The 26144-nt window shown below is 31.6% G+C and overlaps 1 protein-coding gene across 3 annotated transcripts in view; it reads right to left on the bottom strand.

Annotated features, from left to right (window-relative positions):
* Positions 1-24967: 24967 nt before the first annotated feature.
* Positions 24968-26144, bottom strand: part of LOC149485315 (cyclic GMP-AMP phosphodiesterase SMPDL3A-like) — a 72040-nt gene continuing 70863 nt past the window's right edge. For all 3 annotated transcript variants that reach the window (XM_089700095.1, XM_089700092.1, XM_089700094.1), the window contains exon 10: positions 24968-26078. In XM_089700095.1, coding sequence (XP_089556221.1) covers positions 25859-26078 — 220 coding nt within the window. In that variant the 3' untranslated portion in view covers positions 24968-25858. The remainder of the gene's footprint in view (positions 26079-26144) is intronic.

Below are 26144 nucleotides of genomic sequence, written 5' to 3' on the forward strand. Positions count from 1 at the left end.
CTAATATAATATAGTCTGGTCTTTCATAAATTAAATTCAAAGTAGATACATAATTATTCGTATTAATAGCCTATTGATGCACATTTGCGTTGAAACATTCATAGGTATATTATAATCCATATACATCTATAGGTTTTTGTCGAACTGAATTTCCCAAAAAGGGAAAGTCTAGTCCAGCACCTATTTCTTTTCTATATGAGTGCTATTTAGTGGCAGTATTGAGTGCATACCTTTTTTTATCTAAACACAAAAAAATACGAAATAACACAAAAACAAATAACCATTTGATATTTATTTCATCAATTTCAATAATATGTTTGCTCTTCTCATACCCCAGTAAACGTATATTAACTGCATGTATCTAATTTATCACATTAGATACGTAACATCTGAATCTGATATGAGAGTCGAGACCTCTTGGAGTTAACTGGTCTAGCGCGGATGAGAAAGAAAAGTATTTGTCAACGTCTGGTGTCAAATAGCGAGCATTAAGATCCACTGACAAAGGAATTTTGTGACGATTGTACTAACATACGGATTTGTAAATTGTTGAACTTCTTATTTTTAATAGATATTGTTAGACGTAACTTTTGATTTAATATTTTTGTGGATGAATAGTTGTCACTATTTGCAGTCAAACATGCTTAGCTGTCGAAAACTATTTGCAATTCGTTCGCATCATGCCTAGGGGCTCGGATGTGGTTTATACGACGTTCGACCCAACTACCCTCACTTTGCTAATAGTCGTTGACTTACTGCGATTTGTTATCAACTACCTACATCAATTAGGTAGCTGTGTAGAATCGCAGTACATTCTTATTATTACATTCAATCTAATATTTAACCCGGCCTCGCGTGTAATTTCTTATAATATAATAATCTATCCGTATAATATAGATTTTCAGTAAATCATAAAATTTATTGCATGATAATACCTAAAGCAGGCATGAAGCAATATTACTTCTAGATATTATGTTTTCTCCAAGCGATTACACCCAAATAGATTTTTAAAATTGTTGAACTATGTTTTTTTAATGTCGATTAGAAAAAATGGCATAAATAGTAACTGATGACATTTGATTATTACGTAATGGTATTTAATTTTCTTTCTTTTAAACTTGGTTTCCACCCGCGGCTTCGCCCGCGCTGTCAAAGAAAAACCCGCATAGTTCCCGTTCCCGTGGGATTTCCGGGATTGCGTCATTTTCCCGGGTTAAAAAGTAGCCTATGTCCTTTCTCGGGTATCAAAATATCCCCATATCAAATTTCATGTAAATTGGTTCAGTAGTTCAGGCGTGATTGAGTAACAGACCGACAGACAGGGTTACTTTCGCATTTATAATATTAGTATGGATGAAAAACAATACCTATGTATCTATTTTTATATTTAACGAGCTATATTGAGCAAATTAATTAATTGTTTACCAATTCAAACGTACAAAGTTTTGTAATTTGGATACAGTATGTTTTTTCAAAGGTCAAACTTCCATTCAAATTATTTCAGATCGATTTAGCATCCCAAAATAGATGAACCAAAAATACTAAAAGCCAATCGCTTAAAGCTTTATAATTCTAAGCATAAGTTTTTCCAAGTTTTAATTCTTTAGGTATGCTCTTGTTTTTACCGACCTCCAAAACTTCGTCTAAGTATATGTTTTTTTTCTCGTCATAGTTGATACGTTTAACTTCTTTTGCACGCCTCATAAGCGAAGCGTTGAGGTGGGTACTACTGTCACTTCGCGCAAAACATCTGATTTTTCAAACTTAAAATGTCTTTATGTATCATACATTGCACTTGTAAGATAATACATACACACACATATTAAGAAAAAACACTATTTTTAACGTTCATGATATTTTTGATGTCATTTTTGTTATTTAAACTAGTTAAAAAACAGTTTAAAAAAGTTCTGTCTTGGACGTCCGTGTGTCTGTATGTGCGGATCCTTTTTCTTGTTAACACGATAGCGACCGAAATACTTTACTAATCGAGTCTTTTTTTTTCTCTTACGCTTGAGTATGCTCAGGAATAGAACCCTTTCATTTTTCAGGATCTGATTCGATGTGGTTTAATTGTTATTAAATAAACAAAAATAATAATTAATAAATATTTATTAAAAAAAAATTATGAGGCGTGCACTTTTGGATTTTCCAAATTATTTAACCCTACAGTAGTCGCGTGGTCTACACGACGTGTAATCCAGTGATACAAAATTGCAAATTTCTAAAAATATAATAGCTCCAGTTATTTTATCCTTCGTTTACTCTAAGTTGAATAATGACCGCATGCACTCAGTGCAGCGCGGAGTACGCAAAATTCGCGGTCTGCGTACGTACGCCGCGCGACCAACTACGTAAGTTTTTTGTTGTGACTGTTTAATTTATTTTTTACAAATATTATATTGTGATTTTAAAAATAATGTTGCAGACTTATAAATTATTAATTTTATAATGTATTTATTTGCCATGCAAATGCCATTCAAATGCCATGCAAATGCCATGCAAATGCCATGCAAATACCATGCAAATGCCATGCAAATCTCATGTAAATTCCATGCAAATGCCATGCAAATGCCATGCAAATGCCATGCAAGTGCCATGCAAGTGCCATGTAAGTGTCATGCAAAATACTGATTAGACTGTCTAGGTTTTTTTGTATATATTTTTCTTTATCTCAAATAATGTGATATTACGACTGAAAAAGAGGTATTTTTGTAGTAGTTGTTTTTTCTAATCATAAAAGATATGGTTGTATGTTTTGTTGAATATTTTCAATAGAATATTATAAATAAATAAACAGACTTTTTAATTTATTTGTGTACTTTTCCTTGTTGTAAAAATGGTATACCTTTGTAGTCCGCTTGACCTCACATGTCATTTTTATATACGCGACTACTGTAGGGTTAACATGCTTTTATTAGGTTCCCCTGTATATTTGTGTCTTACAAGACAACCAACTCCGTTAGACTCGATTTTATTTTTTAATTTTGTACAATTATCAAGAATCGTTCACAATACAAAAATTACATGAGTAAAGCGGTTTTTGTTAAAATGTTAGTTATTATTATTGTTGGCTACATGAAAGTCCAGTGTGTCACAGTGGAACATAATGTGCGTAATTCTGCGTTATTCGTCGTGATCCCGTTGAAATGATTGCGTCTTTATATAAAATTATGTGTTTGTTTGACATCGTAACTTACTTTTTTGTGGAATATCTTCAATGTATCCCTTGTCGTCTTTTACTTTTTCCTTACAAACTAATTTGTGTTGAATTCGTTATACATTTCGAAGGCTTTTGAACTTATGCTTTTGTTCAATTTACATCTGATCTTTTAATGGGAGTTTGATCAAGGAATTTAAATACAATATTTTGGCTTATCATTTTATTGTTCATTGATAACAATATAGTAAACTATAAATTAGGTACTGTAATTTGTACAAAAGGCACTTAATTAATAAGAAAAAAAAAACATAGTACAATTTTCAGCCAGCATTCGAGTTTCAATATTCTTACCAAAGAGGTTGCATATGCCTCAAAAACCATTTTATCACTGAACGTCTAATTAATTCATAACGAACTAATTTTGAGAATTTGCAAAATTTCCAATATTATTAGTACTTACCTTATGTAAGTACGAAGTAACAACACTACACCCGTACACAATTAAAACTTATCTCATTAATAACTAGAGATTTAGGTCGTCGCCTGTAGTTGCTTGAGGGATTTGTGTTACCGAGAATACTATGCACTATGATTATGCATATTTGTTGAATGAACTCATTTATTTCTAGCTGTTACCTATAAACAATTTACAATTTGTTTTCATTTCATTTACTCAATTCTGTTTTTTTTAATCCATTCTGGCTCTATACGGGTTAAACCCAGATGAAAATTTGGAATAATGTGAAGTGAAAAATTGGCTAAGTGGTTTTAGAGTTTTTAGATTACGGACATAAACAATCAAACCTGAACATAATACAAATAAAAATAAAGAAAAGTGAACACGTTAAAAATATTTTAGTTTTATTTTTCCATTCAAATGATCCCGAAATGTGGACGAAATTAAATTTCAATAGTTGGTACTATATTAAAGCTTATTAATTCGATATTGACACTTAATTAACTTTACTTCAATACAATATACAAATAATTTTCGGTACCTACGTTTAATAAAAATTTATTTATTTTAAATCTTATATATAAAAATGAATCGCAAAATGTGTTGGTAAGCGCATAACTCGAGAACGGCTGAACCGGTTTCGATAATTCTTTTTTTATTATATTCCTTGAAGTACGAGGATGGTTTTTATGTAGAGAAAACGTAAATATGTACCACGGGCGAAGCCGGGGCGGACCGCTAGTGTTGAAATAAAATTAATTTTGTCCGGCATATTTAAAATAACGATAGTTTTATTTCAATTAGTGCTAGTAAATTAATAATTAAAACCAATAATAGATATAGAACTTTTCACTTTGACAATAGCCACAAAGCAAAACTAAGATTTTTTATTCTCTCATTCCAGGAATATGCATACACGCGTGAAATATTTTACCTTCGTCCCCAGTAAGAAATATATGACACGACACGCGCTTGGCCGAAGCTAAAAAAAGGATTATATCTTCGAGACAGGACAACTGGAAAATGCAGTCATGATAAATGAAAACGGCTCAACTAAAGCACAGACCTAAAATAACATTGTACATTCCGACATTTGCATAAGCATGTTTTGTTAGCAAACTTGAAACTAAATAAGCTAAGCCAGGCTCCTGTGCCATGATAATAATTAATAAATTAGAGTGACAAGGCGTGGGCTAAAATAAATATTGCTTTATACATGAACATTGAACAAATTAATATTATAGATTGTATTTATCTTTGTAAAATTGAAAACTACAATAGATTTAGATAATATATTGTTAATTTAGAACACGAATTTAGTTGAAAACACTACTCAACTTGGTATTACAAAATGGTGGAGTCGCTAAAATTTAATAGCTACAAATATTTTCAGGTATCAATTTAAATTCAAATTATGCCTAACTTTAATGAAAATTTCTGTTATTAGAAGCCATCTTTATGAGTCAAAAGACATGATTGGAGCCTTATATTTTCTTTAACTAGCTGTTGCCCGCGACTTCGTCCGCAATTACGTCGTTTTAGGTCATTCGTCGTTTAAAAAAAATACGTGACACTTTATTTTTGAATGTTCTTAATTGTCTCTTATAAAATTTAACTACATTAAAATTGAACACTCTGAAAATCTTAAAATCGGAGAAAATTGAAAATCTGAGGAAAACATGAAGGAATGTGATTTAAATTCTACATTACTTAGTATTTCAAATAATAATCTAAATTAAATGTAGATTAACAGTTTGAGCGCACCGTTATAGAATATGTACCTAAGTATTAAATTACGTTAGTTTACATAGTAACAAAACAAAAACACGATGACTTTCTTTCGCGCTCGGTACCACAAACTAAGCATGTTAATGGTACGTGGCCCGCGTCACTTGACCCCCCGCGAGTTCCCCTCCTTTGCTATGCGAAAATACATTCGTCGCCCTGCTGTAGGAAAAATTGTAATACTGTGGCCTGGGCGTTATACACGCCCAGGGAGTTCCTGAGTGCCGATAGACATTTATAACAATCTTATATTAATATCACCATCTTGAGGAAAAGCTTCTAATGTCGATTTAAAACTGCATACATACGAATTAACCTGATGAAACATGTTCTAAAATTGTGAAATGAGTTCAGTTTTAAATTCGAGAAATATTGATAATTCTTGTATTCGACTATTCGTTGTAGTCGAATACAAAATATATTTAAAGAAACTTAGGTTGGCCTTCAGGCAAAAGGGATCCTATCAAATGGTAAACTTGACCTTGTATCTTAAAAGTAAGCATGAAAGGACCTTCTGATAATTGTTGAGCACCAAAGGATCATTTGAAACGCACTACTATAAGAGCGAATATTGTCTAAGAACCAGAAGCGTAGCGTGCCTTGGCGGGGCCCCGTATAAAAATTTGTTTGGGGGCCCTTAGGAAGGGTAAAGATTTTTCAAAAAAGCGCACGTTGGGGGCCCCCTTGGCGCGGGGGCCCCGTATAATTGATACGGCAGATACGGCGGTAGCTACGCCCCTGCTAAGAACTGTTTAGATTGCACGTCATGTTCCTCTAAAAGTAGTGATTTCAAAGGTTCCGGTGTATCTTCAAACGAAACCCGACTCCTTACTCCACTTTAAAGCATTACAAAAATAACATACTACGTTAATATCGCCTATACAGAAGATGATCTGTAATCAATTGTGAGGTTATAAGAAAACCCACTTTTATATTTGTCGGACCCCACCACCGAATTCGTAGATTGATCTTCTATGTTTACCTCTAAGTCATTAAGACTATGCGAAATCTGTCTGCAGTAAGAGGGGCCTCTCGCTATTCGTCCGTTTCCAGAGACCGAATAGTTTCAATTCTTAATCTTTCATTAAACAAACTTAATAATCGTTTTTGTCTCAATTAATTGTAATATTCGCGTCCCTACTCTAGTCATTGCTTATGCTCATGTTCATCTTCAAGAGATCGAATAATATTATGGTGCACCCTATCATTTGTCAAACGGTCTTCATATTGAGTAAAAGTTTCAGATTCTCGAGATAAAATGTGACGGCCGTGATCAGCTGTGAGACGTTATACCCTCTCAGTGAAGGTTTCGGTCTCACGGGATAGTACATGCCGTTCGCGGTCAGCTGTGAGCCGCAATTCTCGTTGTGAAGCGGTTTCAGGTTCTCGGCATAACACGTGTTGTTTTCGGCCTAGAGTATACCTCTAACGATTCTTGAGAACTCTTATTTCTCATTTTCTTAGCTTTGCTCGAATTTCGAGATAAAGATTTTTTAGGTGGCACTGATGCATGAAAATAAAAATTGAGTTAAAACGGACTGAGAGTGTTATAGACAAATATAATCAGAAAGCTTCGAACTCCTAAGCTATCGGAAGTTACACGTGTTATTGTGAGTCAACCATAAAAGATAGACATTTATGATGTCGGGAGATATTTTTTATATAATAAGGAGAACATTTCTTTCTGAATACATGATTTCTGTGTAGCTTTAACCATTAAGGTTGCACACGCGACGAAAGCTTAAAAATGGAGTTACTCCGCTCTGCTCAGGAATATGAAAAATAATTGTACCAAGTTTCGTTTAAATCCGTCGAGTAGTTTTTGTTTCTATACCGGTTATACGGACAAAAATTTTACTGTTTGCTTCTTTGGCATCAGTGTCGATCCCTAATCACCCCGTGATAGTTATTTAGGAAATATATTTCATGTACAGATTTAATATACCTAAGTATACATAATATATTTAGATTCCAATTTCCATGTAACGTTAAATTCGACTATACAATAACTAACAGACAACGCAGGTTACTCTCGTTTCCGTAAGTTGAGGCGGCTACATATTCGGTCCTCATAACATCACTTTTAGTGAACGAAACGACAGCGCGGTTTAATTCGATGCCAACACCATCAGAAAAAAGGAAATATTTTTAATTGTGAAAAAATATTATGATTTACACTATTTTAATATAAAATATATGGCTGTGAGTGTGTAAAAATAAATCCAGCTAGTTTCACATCACACTTATGTTTATAATTAGCTATACGACATGAAAATATACATATTAATTACCAAGCAATAATCATACAGGTAAATACTGAACAAAAGTATTAACAGTCAAAGTTTATTTTTACTAACATTTAACAACACCCATGTAAATGATGAAGAAATGATAATTATCAACGAACTAACCTTTTCTATAATACTTAACACAGCACATTTTTTAAATTATCTTGCTCAACTCTGCTCAAAAATTTGAGGGTTTTGTTGGAACTGTAATGTGTCAAAACTATGATATATCTAAACTACGATACAACTTGCATGCGGAAATGCTCATTACAATCAGTGAATTTAAAGAATAACTAACAACAACTATTCAATTTTATTGAGCTGATGAATATCTTTTGCCTGGAAGAGATCACCGCCGCCTAATAAATATACTGTGTTTTCTTATAAAATCGTAACATAATTTCTTTTATCTACTAAATTTTAATAAATAAGTTCTTTTTGTTATTTTTATCTAAAAATGATCTTGAGCTTATATTAGGCAAAAGTATACATTAACTTTTTATAATTTCAGGACCGCACCTTAAATGGGGTGCTCGGAAAATATGCCTACGGATTATTAATAGAGAAATGATACCTACGTAACAAAGTTATGTTGGTTCCATTTTATTTATAAAATATAATGAAAATGGGCAAATATAAAACATATTATGTAAAATGATTAAAAATAAATAAATGAAGCAACTACGATTCAAAGAAAACATCTTTTTCAGTGTGAAAATGCTCTAAGCAATCCTGGATGATGAGTAGGTATAATATCATGTACTCTCATCCCAGTACGGTCGTTACCTCGATAGCCATAACGATAAATATTATAATCAGATAACAGCAAAGTCAGAATAAAAATCATAACTTGTACAGTTGTGAGTGCAAAATTTATGTTTCATTTGGCAATAACATTTTTTTCGGTACTAAAACGTAGTAGTTTGATATGTGGTTGGCTGCCCCTCCTCTCCTTCCTGAAAAATATCCTCCAAAATTACCCGAGATACTTCCAATGATTGAACCATACGTTGGACATTAACTTCAGTCAAAAATTGACGAAGCGGATGATTACTAATTTCCACTTAATCCTTGCTGCCACTATCTTCATCATCAAATCATCAATTTTCAAGTGTTGTTGTAAAATTGTCAGCAGAAATAGTCTTCCAAAGGCGATATAATTTTATGAACATTGAATCTGTAAATAAAAAATCAAACGTTAATAATTGTAAATCAATAAAAAAAGCTACTTACATATAAAATTTTATCAACAAACTACTGTTCCCAACGCACCTCAAAATCTTGTAAAAGTCAAAAAGAATTCATCATTTTATTATTTCATTCTAAAAGTGTAATATAAAACCATTATAAAACCAATAAAAAACATGAATTGCTATCATTATAAAAATAAATACCTATAAAAGTAACAACTTACCTTTTGTGGGAACGCATGGTGAAAATTCACAAAACACGAAGATTGAATTTGATATTTTTGGTTTTATGACATTTATTTTAAATTTATTTATTTATTTATTCAAATGCTTTATAAATATAAATTTATAAATAATAAATTTATAAAGAATAGAAACATTCGATCACGAAATTATGTGGGTTCGAGTCCCGCCTCGTGATCGAATTTTTTCTATTCTTTATAAATTTATAAAACACGAAGATTAAAAATGTAACCAATGAACACAATCAATATTAGATTAATTGTAATGGTGTCTAGTTTGACTTAAAATAATAAACATCTACCCTCACTTTTAAAAATGTAGTATATTCACACGAAATATAAGCGCACCTTATAGGGAAGGGAAGATATGGGTTAAAGAGTTAAATAAATAACATGATTATATTTAAATTATTAATTTTCAACAGTTGTTCAGTAGTGATAACATGTAAATTGATTTGATTTTTACGAAATCTCATAGATGGCGCTGTTTCAAATTTGTCTTTATTATACTACTAAATTCATTAAACTGTTTCTCTGCCCAAATTACGTAAATGACATAGTTTTTATTTTGTAAAGCTAGATAATAGCATGGCTTACTCGAAACCAACATTTAAACATGAGTCTTTAGATTGTACGCTGTCGTAGTACACGGAATATGTAAGAAAAATAAAGGTTCACAGCTCCTCCCGCGAAGGTGATATCATGATAATATGTTTAAACTATCCTCACCCGACCTCTTAGGAATATTCATGCAAAATTTGAAGTAAATCTATGCAGTACTTTCTGAGATTAGCCCGGAAATACATACAGACAAACAGACAAACAGACAAACCGACAAACAGACAAAAATTCTAAAAACTATATTTTTGGCTTCTATATCGATTATAGATCATGGATCAAGTATTCTTTTAAAAAAATATTCAATGTACAGTTTTGACTTTCCTACGATTTTATTATATGTATAGATATGTATAGATAATTAACTATCAAATTAAGGCGATGTAATATTAAAAGCCTTATATTCTAATATAAACTTAAGTTATTAGTTTTTTAAGAACAAACTAATAATTTAATATTAAAACATAACTACCACCTATGGCTTATGAATACTGATAACAATGGAAGTGTTACAGGTGCTTTGTGTCATCATACAGGCTCTTCTATAAAGCCTCAATATCGTACCTAGTTGTTAAGGAACACCGCAGGTGGTAAATCGTTCTAAAGTTTCCCCTTAGAATGAGAGCTATACCTATAGGTAAAGCGTTTGGTGAAAATGCCAACTTGTATACATATTAATTATTAACATTATAATATTATGATTATTCATATTTTATTTCACTGAAAAATTCATAATTAATAAAATCTTATCATTAAAATTTACATTATTTGAACCATGGATAAACTAAAACTATTTCAAACTTTACCATGTCCTAAAATTATTCTGAGATTTGGAATTTACGGCGTAATAATATATATAAAATTCTATTTTAAAACAAGATTTTGTGTATAAAACCTCTATCAAAGAGCTAGCGAATATACTTCTATTTTTATAAACACTCCACCATGACATCTGAACAGGATAAACCTACACTTGCAATTTAAGTGTACTTTTTGAAATGCAAACACAGAATGTTCATTTAATTTATGTAAAAACAAACCTATTTAATATGTTTAATGGGATACGCGGTTAAATATTTGTTCAAATATATTTTCCTGTTTCGTTATTTTTGCGTTTGTGGTATTGTTATCTACTAGTTATGGCTCGTGACTTTTTCGTGTTTTTAAAAGAATATAAGATGCTCATTGCTGAGTACATATAGTTTCTAAGTTAAATCCAAGGTGTTTCAAATTAATTAGTAATTATTACTTATTCCACAAAATGAACAGACAACCTGGTCCGAGTGGCAGGGAGCCGCTGGATGCAGGCCGCCGGTGACCGGTCGTAATGGAAATCCTTGAGGGAGGCCTATGTCCAGTAGTCCCACGGCTGAAACGACGACGACTACGACGACGACGACCTATTAGTAGCATTAAGATATAATTTCACACTTATATAGGTAGCCAACCTATAAGCTTTGTCAACTCTGGTTTTCGGCAACATCCTATACAAAAAGTAACAAACCAACATTTTGTCCATATTGTAACAATCTAAATAAAACAATATAATGTAAACTATATTATGCTACACATTTATTCAAATGAGTGAGACCATTAAAGCACACTTAACTTTAAGAGTTAGTATCCAAGTTGAGTATCAGACAAAGAGAAGTGAAACTTTCTAAGGCTCGAGCCACTGTAGTGGAAATATTGATAGATCGATTACAAGACCGAGATTTGGCGTTATTTTTCTGAAACTAAAATGATTCATGACTGGATTTTGATAGAACTAAGATGTGCTTTCCAATGAAACAAAGCTTTGTATTTACTACTTAATACTACTTATTGCTGTGTAGGTTTGCGCTTGAGTCTGTTTTTATAGATCTTGTTATGTAACATTGCAGATTTTCGTCTAGTGAGAGCATATAATATTATAGTGTGAGAGCACATTATATATTGTAAGAACTTGGTAATACTTATACCTATAATAATATTAAAATTGTTTTCATTTATATAATATGGATGAATACAATATTTTTTTAATAATACAAGTACGGATGTATTTCAAGAGGTGTACCTATCTAACAATGAAAATGTTAAATTCACATAGCTATACTAATATTAAAATAATATTAAAAAGCTAAAGAGTTTGTTTGTTTGTTTGTTTGAACGCGCTAATCTCAGGAACTACTGGTCCGATTTGAAAAATTATTTCGGTGTTAGATAGGTCATTCATCGAGGAAGGCTATATATCATCATGCTAAGACTAACAGGAGCGGAGCCACGCGGGTGAAACCGTGGAGCGCAGCTGGTATTTTATAAGAAGAATCTTACATTTTTTCCCTTGGCTAGCTCCCCGTAGCTACTTACGCAAAATTCCTATACCAATTACCTATTCCAAGAAGTATAGTCATTCCTGAAATCAAAACATCCACACTATCGACATCTGCGCATTATAACGTAGTCCACAAATTATTCATCCCAATATTTGGCAGCTGTCAATATGGAGTTACACCATAGCATAGGTCTCTCGCATCTTGTTAATAGACCATTATGTTGCCGCGGCACGTGGCAATGTGCTACGATTGGTTGGATATTTATTGTCGAGCTCAAGAATCGGGCCATGAAAGGGTCAAGTGATGTCCTATTTACTAATTTATAATATTAGCAGGACAATGTCCTGAGGACATAATCATCATCATCACTATCACGAAAGTTTGTGAGGATGGATACGTGTGTGTTGTTGTTGTTTTGTTTTTTTTATTTAACGGATATACTACTGAACCGATTACAATGAAATTAAGCACACATATAGAGGGTAACTTACATAAATACATAGGATAGGTTTTATTTCGGGAAATCCCACGGGAGCAAGAACTATGCGGGTTTTTCTTTGAAAACGCGGACGAAGCCGCGGGCGAAAAGCTAGTACCTATATTATAATGAGAGAGCAACTATGGAATTCAATGCTGGTTCTTCACCATAGATACTGCTCTGAAGCGGTGGTAAATCGTATAACTATGTTGAGACGATTCAAAAGTGCTTCTAGAAGAAGCCTAATTGAATAAATAAATGTTTGAGTTTTGAGTTTTAAATTTAGAACTATTAAACTCTGTAATATTATGAGGTATTCTGTTGTAAAAGCGTATACTTGACACATAAATGAGTTTTTAACTTTAGCTAAACGGAAAAATGGCATTTCAATTTTATTTCTGTTCCTAGTGCCATAACAGTGTCTATCTCCTACTCTTATGTGTAAGTCAGCGTTTTTGTGTACATGCAAAATATTATTAAATAATAATATATACTGTGATGGTACAGTAAGGATACCAGTATTCAGAGATCTCTTATGAGTCCCGAGCACGTAAATTATATATAGATTCATACCTTAATTGGAGGTGGAGACAGTCGAAGTTACTACTATCCTTTCAACACAAAAAGATTAAGTAATAAACAAAGTATTTTGTCGTGAATGGATTCAAAATCCAATTAGGTTATAATTAAATGTGAAATACATCTCCCCAAACGCCACAAAGAACACACGTGATTTCAATGGGATACTTTATTTTTAGCTCGTTCAATATTTCATCAAAAATAGAATATATTTTTATTGAACGCACATTTGTATATGAGTAAAGTTATTAATACCATTTATAAATTGTAATTTTTAACGACGTGGAAACGTAGCTATAAAATCTATTTTATTTTTACCCTCTCAGCCTATTTCCGTAATGGCTTTAACAATAATCAATATCCTATTCCAAAAGCTTACAAAGAGCAAATACACAAAATTTCATTTAGAACCTACGTAATATAGTAGCAAGATTAAACGCTAGGAGACATTTCACTGGCCCGACTTTGAGATTTACGTCGCTCTCAAGCGTAGAGCATATTGACCTAGCATAGTGGATGTGTGTTTGTATGTATGTAGCTGTATTGTACAAACAAGACGCATTGTCAACTACGGGCTCGTGCCTTTTGGAGCTTAATAAGGCCAAACATTAACCAGGGCTAGCCCAGCTTGAATACGTTTTGCTCATTACGATTTCAACAACTATGTGCATTCGTTCTTCTTGCTTAGAGAATGTTCCCTCGAAGTTTTGGAAGGCTTTATTATTTTTAATATGACTATATTAATTATTTCTTGGTTTTATTTATAGGTATTGTTCTAGAAATTAATTGAGGACCATTACAATAACCTCTTTTGTAAATTGTGATTAAAATCAATTGACTATTTGAAAATGTTTCTTAAAGTTTTGATTGTTCTACAATTTTTTTTAGTTTATGAATAGTTTGTTCTTACTTAGTTATTTCGTTTATATTATTATTATGTATCAAGCTAAAATCACATTATATTTACGGTGTAGCATCTTCCGAATAATGATAGTTACATAATTATATCCAATGCCCCATGGACCAAATTACGACTGATTAACTACATGCCTGTAATACAAAGTTAATCACTGATTAACGGTTACGAGTATCTCATATTATCTCGTTACAAACAGTTAAAACCAAAGTTTTGTCAAAAGTATGTAAAAATGCAAAAACGATTAAACCCTTAACAAATTAAAATCATTTTCAAATTATCAAATCCAAAAATGTTTCAAATTTATCAAAATTAGAAGTGAACTCTCTTTCCATTAACAGTAATTTAATACCATAAAGAACTTTTTTCCTTTTTTTAATTTACAAAAATAATTTATTCAAAGAACTTCAATACGATTAAGTAAGGCTTTGGAAATCTAATCAAGCGTTCAGTTTGAAATTAATTCGATCCTGTTAAATATATTTTGAAAGCATCGTTTTATACATAGAATATGGTTAAATAGTTATTTTTTTAATGAAACTATATATTATTATCTAATATATAATATATATTACTAACTACTAATATATTTCTAACTACTATATGTAATTAACGAAAATTATTATGATATTATCCATACTATTGTTTTCTCTTTCTGTTTATTAGTTAATGCGGAATAATAAATACATAGTACTAAGTTTTTATTTGTATAAAAATTATTTATCTCATTCTAGAAAGTTAATTGTTTGCTATATACGCTTGTAATAATTGAAGTATATACTGGAAGTAGAGTCATTAAAAATATATCCCTGCTTTTAAGTTTAAAATATCAAAAATCCATGTTCTCAATCAATAGTTGATTTCAACATACTTATTTGTTTTAAGGATATTGTTTACATTTCTTTCTACATATGTACATACATATTGTTGACATAGGTAACAAAAACTTTGTGACATAAAGACACTCGTAGTAACGTTCTTGTATTTGCAAAATTATTTGCAACTCTCACAGGACTTGTGGGACGTCTTGTTTTCAACTTGACAACACTTTAATATTTACAAGAAGGAAAAATATTATCAAGGTGATAAAACATCCATATATTGTACAGAAAAGCTCATTTTCTGCTTGTGGATTATTTCTTATACAGCCCTAATACGAGGGTCATTAGCTTGCGAAATAAGTACTTTCTTTAAGTGTACGGTATTAGAAGCTGCAAAATATTAATATTACAATTAATTAAAACTGTGTTTGCTATTTGGCTTAATTCCTCCGTGTTAAATATATTTAACTTTTAACTTACTTATTTTTTTAAATTATTTAAATTGGATTTTAAATTGTATATACATAAATTATATTAATAAAATTACACATACAGACTACTAAGATTGTAATTAACAATGTGATGGTAACGTATATTATCTAGTTTTGATGAGTAAGCCATTGCCATTAATAATTGTCTTTGTTATTTACTTACAATCATCGTAAATCGTCATCAAAAATAGCATAATCTTTTTATTTAGAAAGGAAAAGCCCGATTTTGTTATCCCGCTACGACGATAACCAATAATTCCTGAAATTATCCAAGCCTTAAATTCTTTCCTTACTATTACAGCAGTTCAGTGCTATTTATTTTTCCACAGATGTTATACCCCTGAAACTAAAACATATTTTATAGACACGTGACGGTGATGTTTAAATATTATAATAATTTTAATGAAATGATAAATCACATCGTAAGTATAAAACCATACCACCATACCAATTAATCAGCTTGATCTCATAATTCCCAACTGACAGGATAACTGTGTCATACATAGTTATGCTGTCATTTAGCAAATTACAGGAATGTGTGGTCAATGTGGTCGAATAACGTTAGGAGATCTGCACGATAATTTACACGCTTTGCCTAACCAAACAAACAGCGACGGCTAGTGTTTTCTTATTTAAATTCCCGTTACAAAAAGCACCACACAAATGCACACTATTAAGTTTGCCGCGTGGTTTTGGCGTCGCATTTTATATTCCCCCTTTGTCAAACGCGGAAATTTAGTTTACTTTTTCCATACAAAATTCATATCTACACCGAATGAATTGTCCGCACACCGATAAAACGAACCGTGTTGATGGTTTACGCTAAATTTGCCAATGAGATAGCGTATCGGATTCATGGCTTGTAAAACTCGATGAAAAGGACTGAACGTCGGTGGGCGTATTGAAAAATGATATTTGCCATTATCGTAATCATGCTTCAGCTCTTTAATGGAAATATTTATTATGAAGAATGTTGAGTGATGGTTATCCTATTTAACCTCGGGGCAAGATTGTTTTGTGGTGATTATGTTGATTCTGTAATGTGGCCGGCTCCCTGAGGCGATTCGTCAGGCGAGATAAAACATGCTCTACAATTAGGAGGAATTGAATTTATAATTATTTGTTTCTTAATATAACACAATATCTATCGACTTATTACAAGTTCACAAAAGACAATAAAATAATCATTTATATCGTAAAAATATGTATAATTATTAATCTGTCTATAATACCTACATCTATATATATATATGTAAAATATATATGAATCTGGATAAGCCAATGCTAAATATAGGTAAATTACTCGAAATTACCAATGTAATTTCGAGTAATTTACCTTTAATATCAAAACTTTTAGTGCATGCGGTTTTAACGAAATATGCTGAAAGACATTGAAGAGCTAAGAGCACTTTTATCGTGTAAAATATTAATCATAGGACGTACGGATAAACCTGAAAATGTAACAGTGCTCTCAGTTGGTAGAACACTATCTTTACGAAAAATGTGTTATACATTTTTTAATAGGAAAATGAGGAAATTATTTATCAGTATTAACTCATTCCCATAAACACTTGAAACTATTTGACACAAAATCAATTAAGTACTTAACTGATTTAGCTGAAATTAGGTATAAGTTATACTGAAATAAAATAATCATATTTTTATCCACATACCTAAATGTAAACCTAAAAATACAACTAATTCTTACTTGACATTTCATATTTTAATAAAAGTTTTAATAATATCAAAAGATTCAGTTTTATGTTACATCATGTCAGGATTTCTTTATTCTTTTCCACGGAAACAAGGAAAAAGAATCCTAAAACTGCATAAGCGATGCAAGCAGTGTTTATTTTTATTGCTTTTTTAACTTTTAAGTATTTTGATGCACGAGGCATGGAAATGTTTCGTGTAAACACGTGGGCTTTCAAGCTGGACTTGCTACAAATATAATTCAAATTAATGTTTACTTTTACGCTCAATTATAGAGAAATGTAGCTCTTTTTCAGCCCATTTCAAATAAATGGGATATTCTCAATTTGATTGAATTTCTTGTTTTTGAGTTTCCTACCTGAGAACTTTTACTGTGTGAATCGATTATCGATTATTTTTTGAAAGCTTCTCGTTTGATCCCATTTGATTTCGTCTAGTTTTGCTTCATGCTATATGCACTTTGTGAATGATTTTTATTTTAATTCCAATATTCATCACACTATTTTGCTTGTAGGTAACATTGAATTGTGACTAAATGTAATAATTTAAACATCATAATTTGCAAGTAAAAAAACCCTTTTTGCTTCAAACGCTTCAAGTAGGTACTTAATTTAGTTAAATTATGTAAGGTAATATGATGTTATAATACAAACATTTATGATTGTCATCGCGTTGTATATTATAATCAGCGAGGAAACTGGAGACTCATACGATTTACTCGCGTTTACAAGCGTAATTCTGTCCTTACGAACGGTTGGCAACCCATCATCGTACGTATTATGTTCTTTTTATATGCCATTTTATGTTATAGAATCTTAAAAATATTTTATGATGATTGTCAATTATATCTACATTGATCATATTAATTTAAACATTATTTGAGGTGAGAAGACTTGAGTTAGTAGCCTATATTATTGGGTGAAAAGTCGAACATCCCAATTGGTACTCAGCAAATACACCCGAGGGTATAAAGTACCTAATTGACCAACAAATTGTCAATACTCTAACGGCTAATAAACGGCAAACGGCAATACAAGAACTACGCGGGCGTTTCGCATAATATCTGAGATAATAATTTTCATGGTATTTATTACTGATTAATCAATTGCCTTTCGGAGAAGTTGAATACCAAAAATAGAACGAACGAGAATAATAACGTACGATTTTATACACCCTACTTACGCAGAGTAAGTAGAGCGCGTATTAAAAAATATAAAAGCGTCAATAAGCTTAAAAAATAACCCGCAACAGAGTGGAAATTAAATACGTGAATAATGAAACGAGTTAATATGGTAATTAGAGCGATTCGCGTTGTTTGCTACATACTGTAATACCATAGACCGCAAATTTATAACGCTTTATGACTGTCTGAATTTACGTAATGATGGGTGTTTAATATTTTCATTAATTAAATACATATGTCTATTTAAAATTTATATCAGCAATCACACATGCTATTGTAATGATTGTATTGATATATAAGAGGAGAAACGTTTAACCTTCTATGTAGGAGATTATTGCTTATTTATTGTTTATTTAAAATTATTGGTGTTGTTTTTAACTAATGAAGTTACTATACTTATATTAAAAAAAGTCGATAAACTAACCTAAATTAACAAGTAATCACGGAAAATACTACATTCAATAGACAGGGTCATTAAACTTTTATTAATAGTCACGGTAAACGACAAGTCTATTATAAACGGATAAAAAATTGGCCCACGGAATATCTTACGTTAATTTTCTTTTCCTTTTCTCATAGTTAAATACCTACTAATATAAACGCTTTGTGCAAAAACAAACAGCGTTCAACGCGATAAAAAATCTCGTTAATTTTATATTGTAGATAAAAAGAATTCGCTTTCCAGATAATCGATAATATTATAGCAGCTTAGTGCCCATCGAGTCAGTTCCGGGAAAGACTATAATTTGATTACTCCTCAGACTTGAAATTTATTTCCTCGGCAATGTTTTGTACATTTATAGATAGTTCTTGTTAATTGTTCTGTTATTGGATTGCAAACATTTCTTTTTTTTTAGGAGCTATAAGAAATTTTGTCTCTGATTTAAATAAGTTATTTTTTTTTTCATATAATCCTAATCCTTCCTAATCACTACATAGTATAAAACAAAGTCGCTTTCCCTGTCCCTATGTCCCTATGTCCCTTTGTACGCTTAAATCTTTGAAACTACGCAACGGATTTTGATGCGGTTTTTTTTAATAGATAGAGTGATTCAAGAGGAAGGTTTATATGTATAATAACATCCATTAAATAGTGGAGAAGTACTGTTATTTTTGAGGTTTCTAATGTGATGTCGTAAATAATTAGGGTCAACCGGGGCAAATGCAACTAAAAAATAACAAGTCTCAAGTTTGATCGGTTGCAGTTATCTCCTTTTATATTTGGTCATTTATTTGACCCATTTATTGTTTTTTGTATTTATTCAAGATTATTTTCAACCAATCAAGCAATACAGTAGTCTTATAAATAACTGGTAGTGAGAATATTTCCTAAAATTGGTAGAAAAAGTTACATTAACCCCTAGTCGGGGGTAAATGCAACTAACTGCCATAGCTCTTCTTCTATTTCATATAAAACAACGAATATAGAATATATTTATGAGATTTCATGTTATTCATAGGATTTTGAACTGGATTACCGTGTAGCAAGGACGAGTTTTCAGGAAAAATCTTATTTTTCTAAATGTGGGGCAAATGCAACTATTTGTTAGAGAATTAGTGTGGGGAATGCAAAAAACTTATTCATCGATATATTTTTATTATTCTATATATATATACAATAACGTTATCTATACAATAACGTTGCGATCGTAGATGGCGCCGCATTATTTAGAGGAAAATCTCATGTACCTACTTTGATTTACCACTTTAAATCGCAACAAAAAAAAAATACAGTGTACTACCTACTAAGTCAATTTTAGTTTTTGGTCAGAACAAATAATATTCTTTGTGTTAAATATTGTTAAAAACATAAACCAAACAAAATACGTTTATTAGTTAATCAACCGTTAACTAAAAATTACTTGAACAATCGCAGAACTATCCTACCTATCGTTTTTAGTTACTTATAGTCTTTAACCACGCTTTATCTAATTTTAATTTTACTTATGAACCCGTCTCTGGGTATAATATCGAAGAAATAATCGATGGTTCTTCTTTAATTCATCATAAAGAAAGTATATTTTGACTACCAAGAAGGATACATAATAAAAATATCGACACTGTCACATCACTAGTGTTTTTAGTTTCATACAAAAATATAAGGGGCTATTGTAACTAACCTCACAGTTGCAATAACCCCACAGTGAAATTTTCATGAGGCAATTGTAACTGCATCAATAACACAAAATAGAGTCAACTAACGCATTAAAAATATAAATGAAATATGCTTAACGGCTTGTGATAATCGTGTCCAATCAAAAACACCTGCAAAAAATCACTCCTAAACAATTTTTTTGTCTGTAAAACTCGACACCTGTTTTTACGCACACCAACTTCAAAATAGCGGTTTGACAAAATGGCCTATCAATCAAATAGTTTTCATCGTAGGGGCACCATCTATTACTTGTAAGATTTATTAGTCGTTGAGTTATTGAATCATAGGTGGCGATTTATTACAACAACTCTAATAAATTAGTTATGATAACTAGTTGCCATAGCCCCATAGTTGCATTTGCCCCGGTTGACCCTACATTTTTTCCGCTTACATTGCAAACGCAGGCTGAACCCTACGAGTTTTATCAAAATAATGTTTTAAGTATTGTACACATTGAAAAGGTCTACAGAAAAGTCCGCGATGGCATATGTCTATCTATTATGGATAACCCACAATAATTTTTTTTTTTTGTCATTTACTTTTTACGACAAATAATGGCTAATTTTCGAAGCGATTTTAACCAATACAGCATTAATCCTTAACCAATTAAATACCTTGAATACAATGTTCATTTAATATAGATCTATATGGCCCTTTACACCGTATGTTTTAAGTGAATATTTTCGAAGATATTACAGATTTAAAAATTGCGGGACGTACCTACCGTTTGCGGCGGTACCGGCCGGCCGGGCCGCTATGTTTTTATATACAACGTTAAAAGTTCTGTAGTGTATTTAGTATCAGCACAGACTAATAATAATATACTACGTATACAAGTATCAGCATTGCACCCGTGCGAAGCCGGGGCGGGTCGCTAGTACTATTATAAAGGCGAAAGTTTGTATGTATGGATGTTTGTTACTCTTTCACGCAAATACTACTGAACCGATTACAATGAAATTAAGCACACATATAGAGGGTAACTTGGATTAACATATAGGATAGGTTTTATCCCGGAAATCCCACGGGAACGGGTTTTTCTTTGAAAACGCGGGCGAAGCCGCGGGCGGAAAGCTAGTTTTTGATAATTACAAAGATAGGCCTTTGTCTAGCAGTGGACGTCCCATGGCTGAAACAACAACAACAACAAAGAGAGTGGTAATTATATGTTAATTAAGCTAATTATGTATCACAAATAAAACACTAGTTCCTTCATACCTATTTTTTTTAACTATCTTTATAAGAAATACGATAACATTAATGGTCAAATATGATTTGCGCAAGTCGCCTTAGTCCTGACCTTCTTAGCTTTAAGCTGACCATGTGTACAATAATACTGAAATACACGATACCTGTAGCGAAGTTTTTAAACAACTCTAAACATTTGTGTATCTAAATTAAATAGATTTTAATTAAAACCTTTCAGAAACACGACATTATTCTGTTAAAAAACGGTCGAAATGTTTCGTTGAAAAAGGAAAATTCCATGGAGCTTATAAAGTTACACTTGAAACACTAACAACGCACATATTTCAAAGTCGACGCGTTGTTAAATTTCGACCGCCGAATATACAGTGTAAAAGGAAAAAATATCTAAAAATAAACTAAAAGTAAGTGACAAACGCGCCACGGGACCGGGTTCCGGAATAACATGAATTTACTCGCTTTGTTTCCAGTTAATATTGTACCCAGGTATTTTCATCTAACTATATTGGAAAATTTACAATAGATTCATACAAATTAATATATCTGTCCTCTTATTTATTTCAGGATATTTCAATCATAAACGAGGTGCGAAAACAACATCTAAAGAGTTCTTCTCTTCTGTAGGCACTACATGGCACTACTTGCCGAAGCGGTGCCAAATTATTTCTATGTTGTATAACGATTCTATAGTGTTACTCATAAATCTAGATTGATCAATGTTTGAGTTTGAGTGACTTAATTAATACTTTCTAACAAAGAACGAATACGTCACAAAATATAAGTCTGCGTTGCCTATATTTTTTGCACTAAACGGCGCATGGTTCCTTTTTTCAATTTACAAACTTAGTTCAATAAGTTAAAATAATTGAAAGATTCATAATATATTATGGCAACATAACAATACCAGACCTAACTTATAAAAAATAGGTAGGTATTATATTATAATGTACAAACCATCTATTAGACATTTTCAATAACATTAATTACGACCAACCATGCTCTCTTGTCTGCATTTGCCATTCGTGCCATTGAAAAAAACCCAAGCCACAAACTACATTACGTACTTTCATTAACAATTAGCGGTCGCGTACGGCACGTCTAGCAGTATTCAGTGGGCATATTAAATTGCTCTGTAAAAGCGGATTGCCTTTGCTTTATTAGTCCACTAATTTGATTTTATGTCCGACCACTGCGGTCCTCCCGTGACTGGAAAAGTAAAAAAGTAAATAAAATATGCGTGCTTTGCAGCGATTTAGCCGCGGATTCCACTCCATATTCCGATTTTTAAAAGATATGTCTGATGCTGTGTAAACAAAAATACCTGAGGCGTGTTTGCGTTCGAAATGAAAAAATATACAATTCCGTTTTAAAATAATAGCTTAAGCTCCGACGTAGATTCTGTGGCGTTTAATATTTAGATTTCATTTGAAGTATGCGGTTTGAATATAATGTTGTTTTAGCGCTAGATGTGTTTAATGTATCATTATATAGAGATGAACGTTTGTAAGATAATAATAATATAATCGTGAGAAATCGTAATTGAGATAGAGCGATGAATGTATAACTAAGTGATTTTATAATGTGTGGTTTACGACTATTCTAAAACAGAATGACTAATTAATAGCTCAATTTTAATTAAGATTTTAAATAACGTTGCCCCTTTTTTAGAAAAAATATATATTTATTAACTACCCCCAAGTGGGAACATAAAATCATGGCACGTTAACATAATTTGGCCATGGCCGACATGGAGTAAGTAGCTGGCGGGTCGTACGCCATTAATTTTGCAGAAAATTTAATTAGCAACAAGGGTCAGAGAGCTAAACGCGTAATATAATCAACGAAGAGCCACACAGATACATTGTACTCTAATTAGATGTACATACCAAAGGACAAACACAAAGGTTTTATTCCTGTTGATGTGACTCGCAAGCCTATTAGTGTCAACAAAGGCAAAATAATTCCTTTATTTAGGCCCTTCCCGGGTATGTTCGCTTTTTATCTTATGTCCAAATATTTAATAATTTATGCGAATTATGTGCAAACAACACGCAGGACTATTTTTGGACATCCTATTTGCATAAAAGCTTTTGTCTAATAATGGTTGATACATACGTAAGAATAGATTAAATAATATGTACCTAGCTACTGCTATATTATTAAACTACCATTAAGTATCCGTAAGAATAATTTTCCAAACTTGTAAGTTATGAAATGAAACAAAATAACAAACTTATGAAATCCCTAGAAAATTATAATTTTATTACTTGGGTTTTACTAAAAAGCATTTGTAACCTTTTTGTATTTTCGTCAGTACCAAAGTACATAAAGTAAAATTAATAAAGCGTACAATCATTTTACCTACAACCCAGACGAATGTTTGAGACATATAGGTTTATAATATATGTTTTAGTAAAACTCTTTACATTTCCATATCTTTCTGAAGATTAGGAACAAATTTTCTTTGTGGACCCTTTTTGATATAAGCCGCTTAAAAAGTTTTCCATAATAATGTCGTCTAGTGTCAGCAATATTGCTTATACACGAGCCTTCTTTTGAATACTAAGCGCTCACAAAGAATCTCCAACTTTGAACTATATTTTACATAAATTGAAATAAATTCATATAGGAAATATGCTTATTGGCTATTGCATTTCGTCGACTGTTTGCTCATGTACATGAACAAGTAGCATTTCATATAATCATATATCTGGAGGAAACAGTTATGATCAAATTGAATTTCGGAAACATATTGGTTGTACATAGAATAGCAATGATGAAGGATAGAAATAGCAACGAAACATTCAATAAAATACTTTATGAGTCGTTATTTTCTTACAATATATTACCTATATGCTGGTGTAAATCCTTTTGTATAACGTCATATTTTTGATTATCAAGGTTAAATTTGTTAATTCGAGGCTAAGACGGTAAGTACTGTAAAAGGTCATCGTGACCTATATCATAGTCACGGTATTCGAACTCCTAAGTTATTAGTTATGATAGATTGATGCTTGATATGTTTATATGAGGGAAAGGGGTAATCGATTGGTATGAAATGCCAAAGACAGTAGCATAATTTGTGTTATTTTTAAGACTCTATTTTTGTAAAATGAAAACCTTTAGTGTTTTGTTTCCACATCAACGTTATCAGAAGACTGGGTTTAATTTATTCTTCAGCTGAAATTATATTCATATTTTGGCAATGGAAATCAGTAGTTTAATCTATGAAAAACAGTTAAAATGTGAGCTCCATAGGCAAAATATACAGTCAAATGATCTTGGATATTTTTATCAAATGCATATTTGGTGGCCCAATATTTGATAATATTTAGTATATATCAGGGATCAAAAATAATAAACAATGCCACTTTTCGATGCCTTTAATGTTTCAGTTATTACAATTAGTTACATTTTCTTACGTTCCCTAAATTTATACAGATATAATATAGATACTATCACATTGAAATTATAAATAACTAGATTTACAATAGAATATACATTGATTATCAGCTTTTCAAAAAATAAAAATATACATCTAAAGACAATATATTGGTTGCTGAAGTAAAACAAAACTTTGCTAAAACAAAACTTCGCCAAGTAATTTTTCAGATTCGAACTAAACACAGTACTTGTTAGTACTATAAACATCCTATGCATTTCTAGAAATAGTTTCATAAATTATAAATATTCAAATTTCATAAAACACCTTGTACAAACATCGTTGGACGAATCTGTAAAATGTGATTAACCTTGGCGGTAATAACAATTTAAGAAGCTTTTATAAAATAAAACATGCAGTATGTAGTATTTTCTTAATAGCGTTTATATGATAATATAAATTATCAGATAACAACAGTTTTAATTAAATTTTTTGTTTTCCGTTTACTTAATTTCTTCTTAATAGAAATGTTGAGGGAGATTTTGTAGTCTTAATAAAATTATAATAAAAATATAAAAATTCTCTTAACTTGGTATCTATTCTTGAGAGTAAATTGGAATCTAGTTCATCTGTTTGTATTTAAATTTACTTAATTCTATTATTTACAAATGCCTATCTGATTTTTTTTAATAATTTTTACTTTATCTTTATTTTGATATGACAAATACTAGTCAGATTCTAATTATAATCTAGAATTTTAATTACAATACACCTTATGTCGGTTAAAGTACATGATGGGGCTTAGTCGCAAAGGGGACTAGTAAAAAAAATGACTAGATTCGTCTATTTATTCACTGGCAATATTAAAACATTGGTTCAATATCGTTTAGAAGAAATTAAAAACAAGATGGCGTAAAGCAAAATGGCGGCGGATAGGTTTGGTGCGCGTGACGCTAGCGCCGACGCGGGGTTGCGGACGCACGCGCGAAACTCGTGAAATTCAGCGTGGACTATCGCGCAGTAATGAACGTGCACGCAGGTAGCGTCGCAGTCTAGCACGTCCGTTGAATGGCGAACATGAAGAGCTGTCAGATACCTGTGAATAAAAAATTAAATGCAAATGGCAGAAAATAAAGAATCGACATTTGACATGAAGAACTCT

Source organism: Colias philodice, chromosome 10, assembly GCF_061535455.1.
Source record: "Colias philodice isolate Cphi_HAF_F1 chromosome 10, ilColPhil1 Martin Lab GWU primary, whole genome shotgun sequence".
NCBI lineage: Eukaryota > Metazoa > Arthropoda > Insecta > Lepidoptera > Pieridae > Colias > Colias philodice.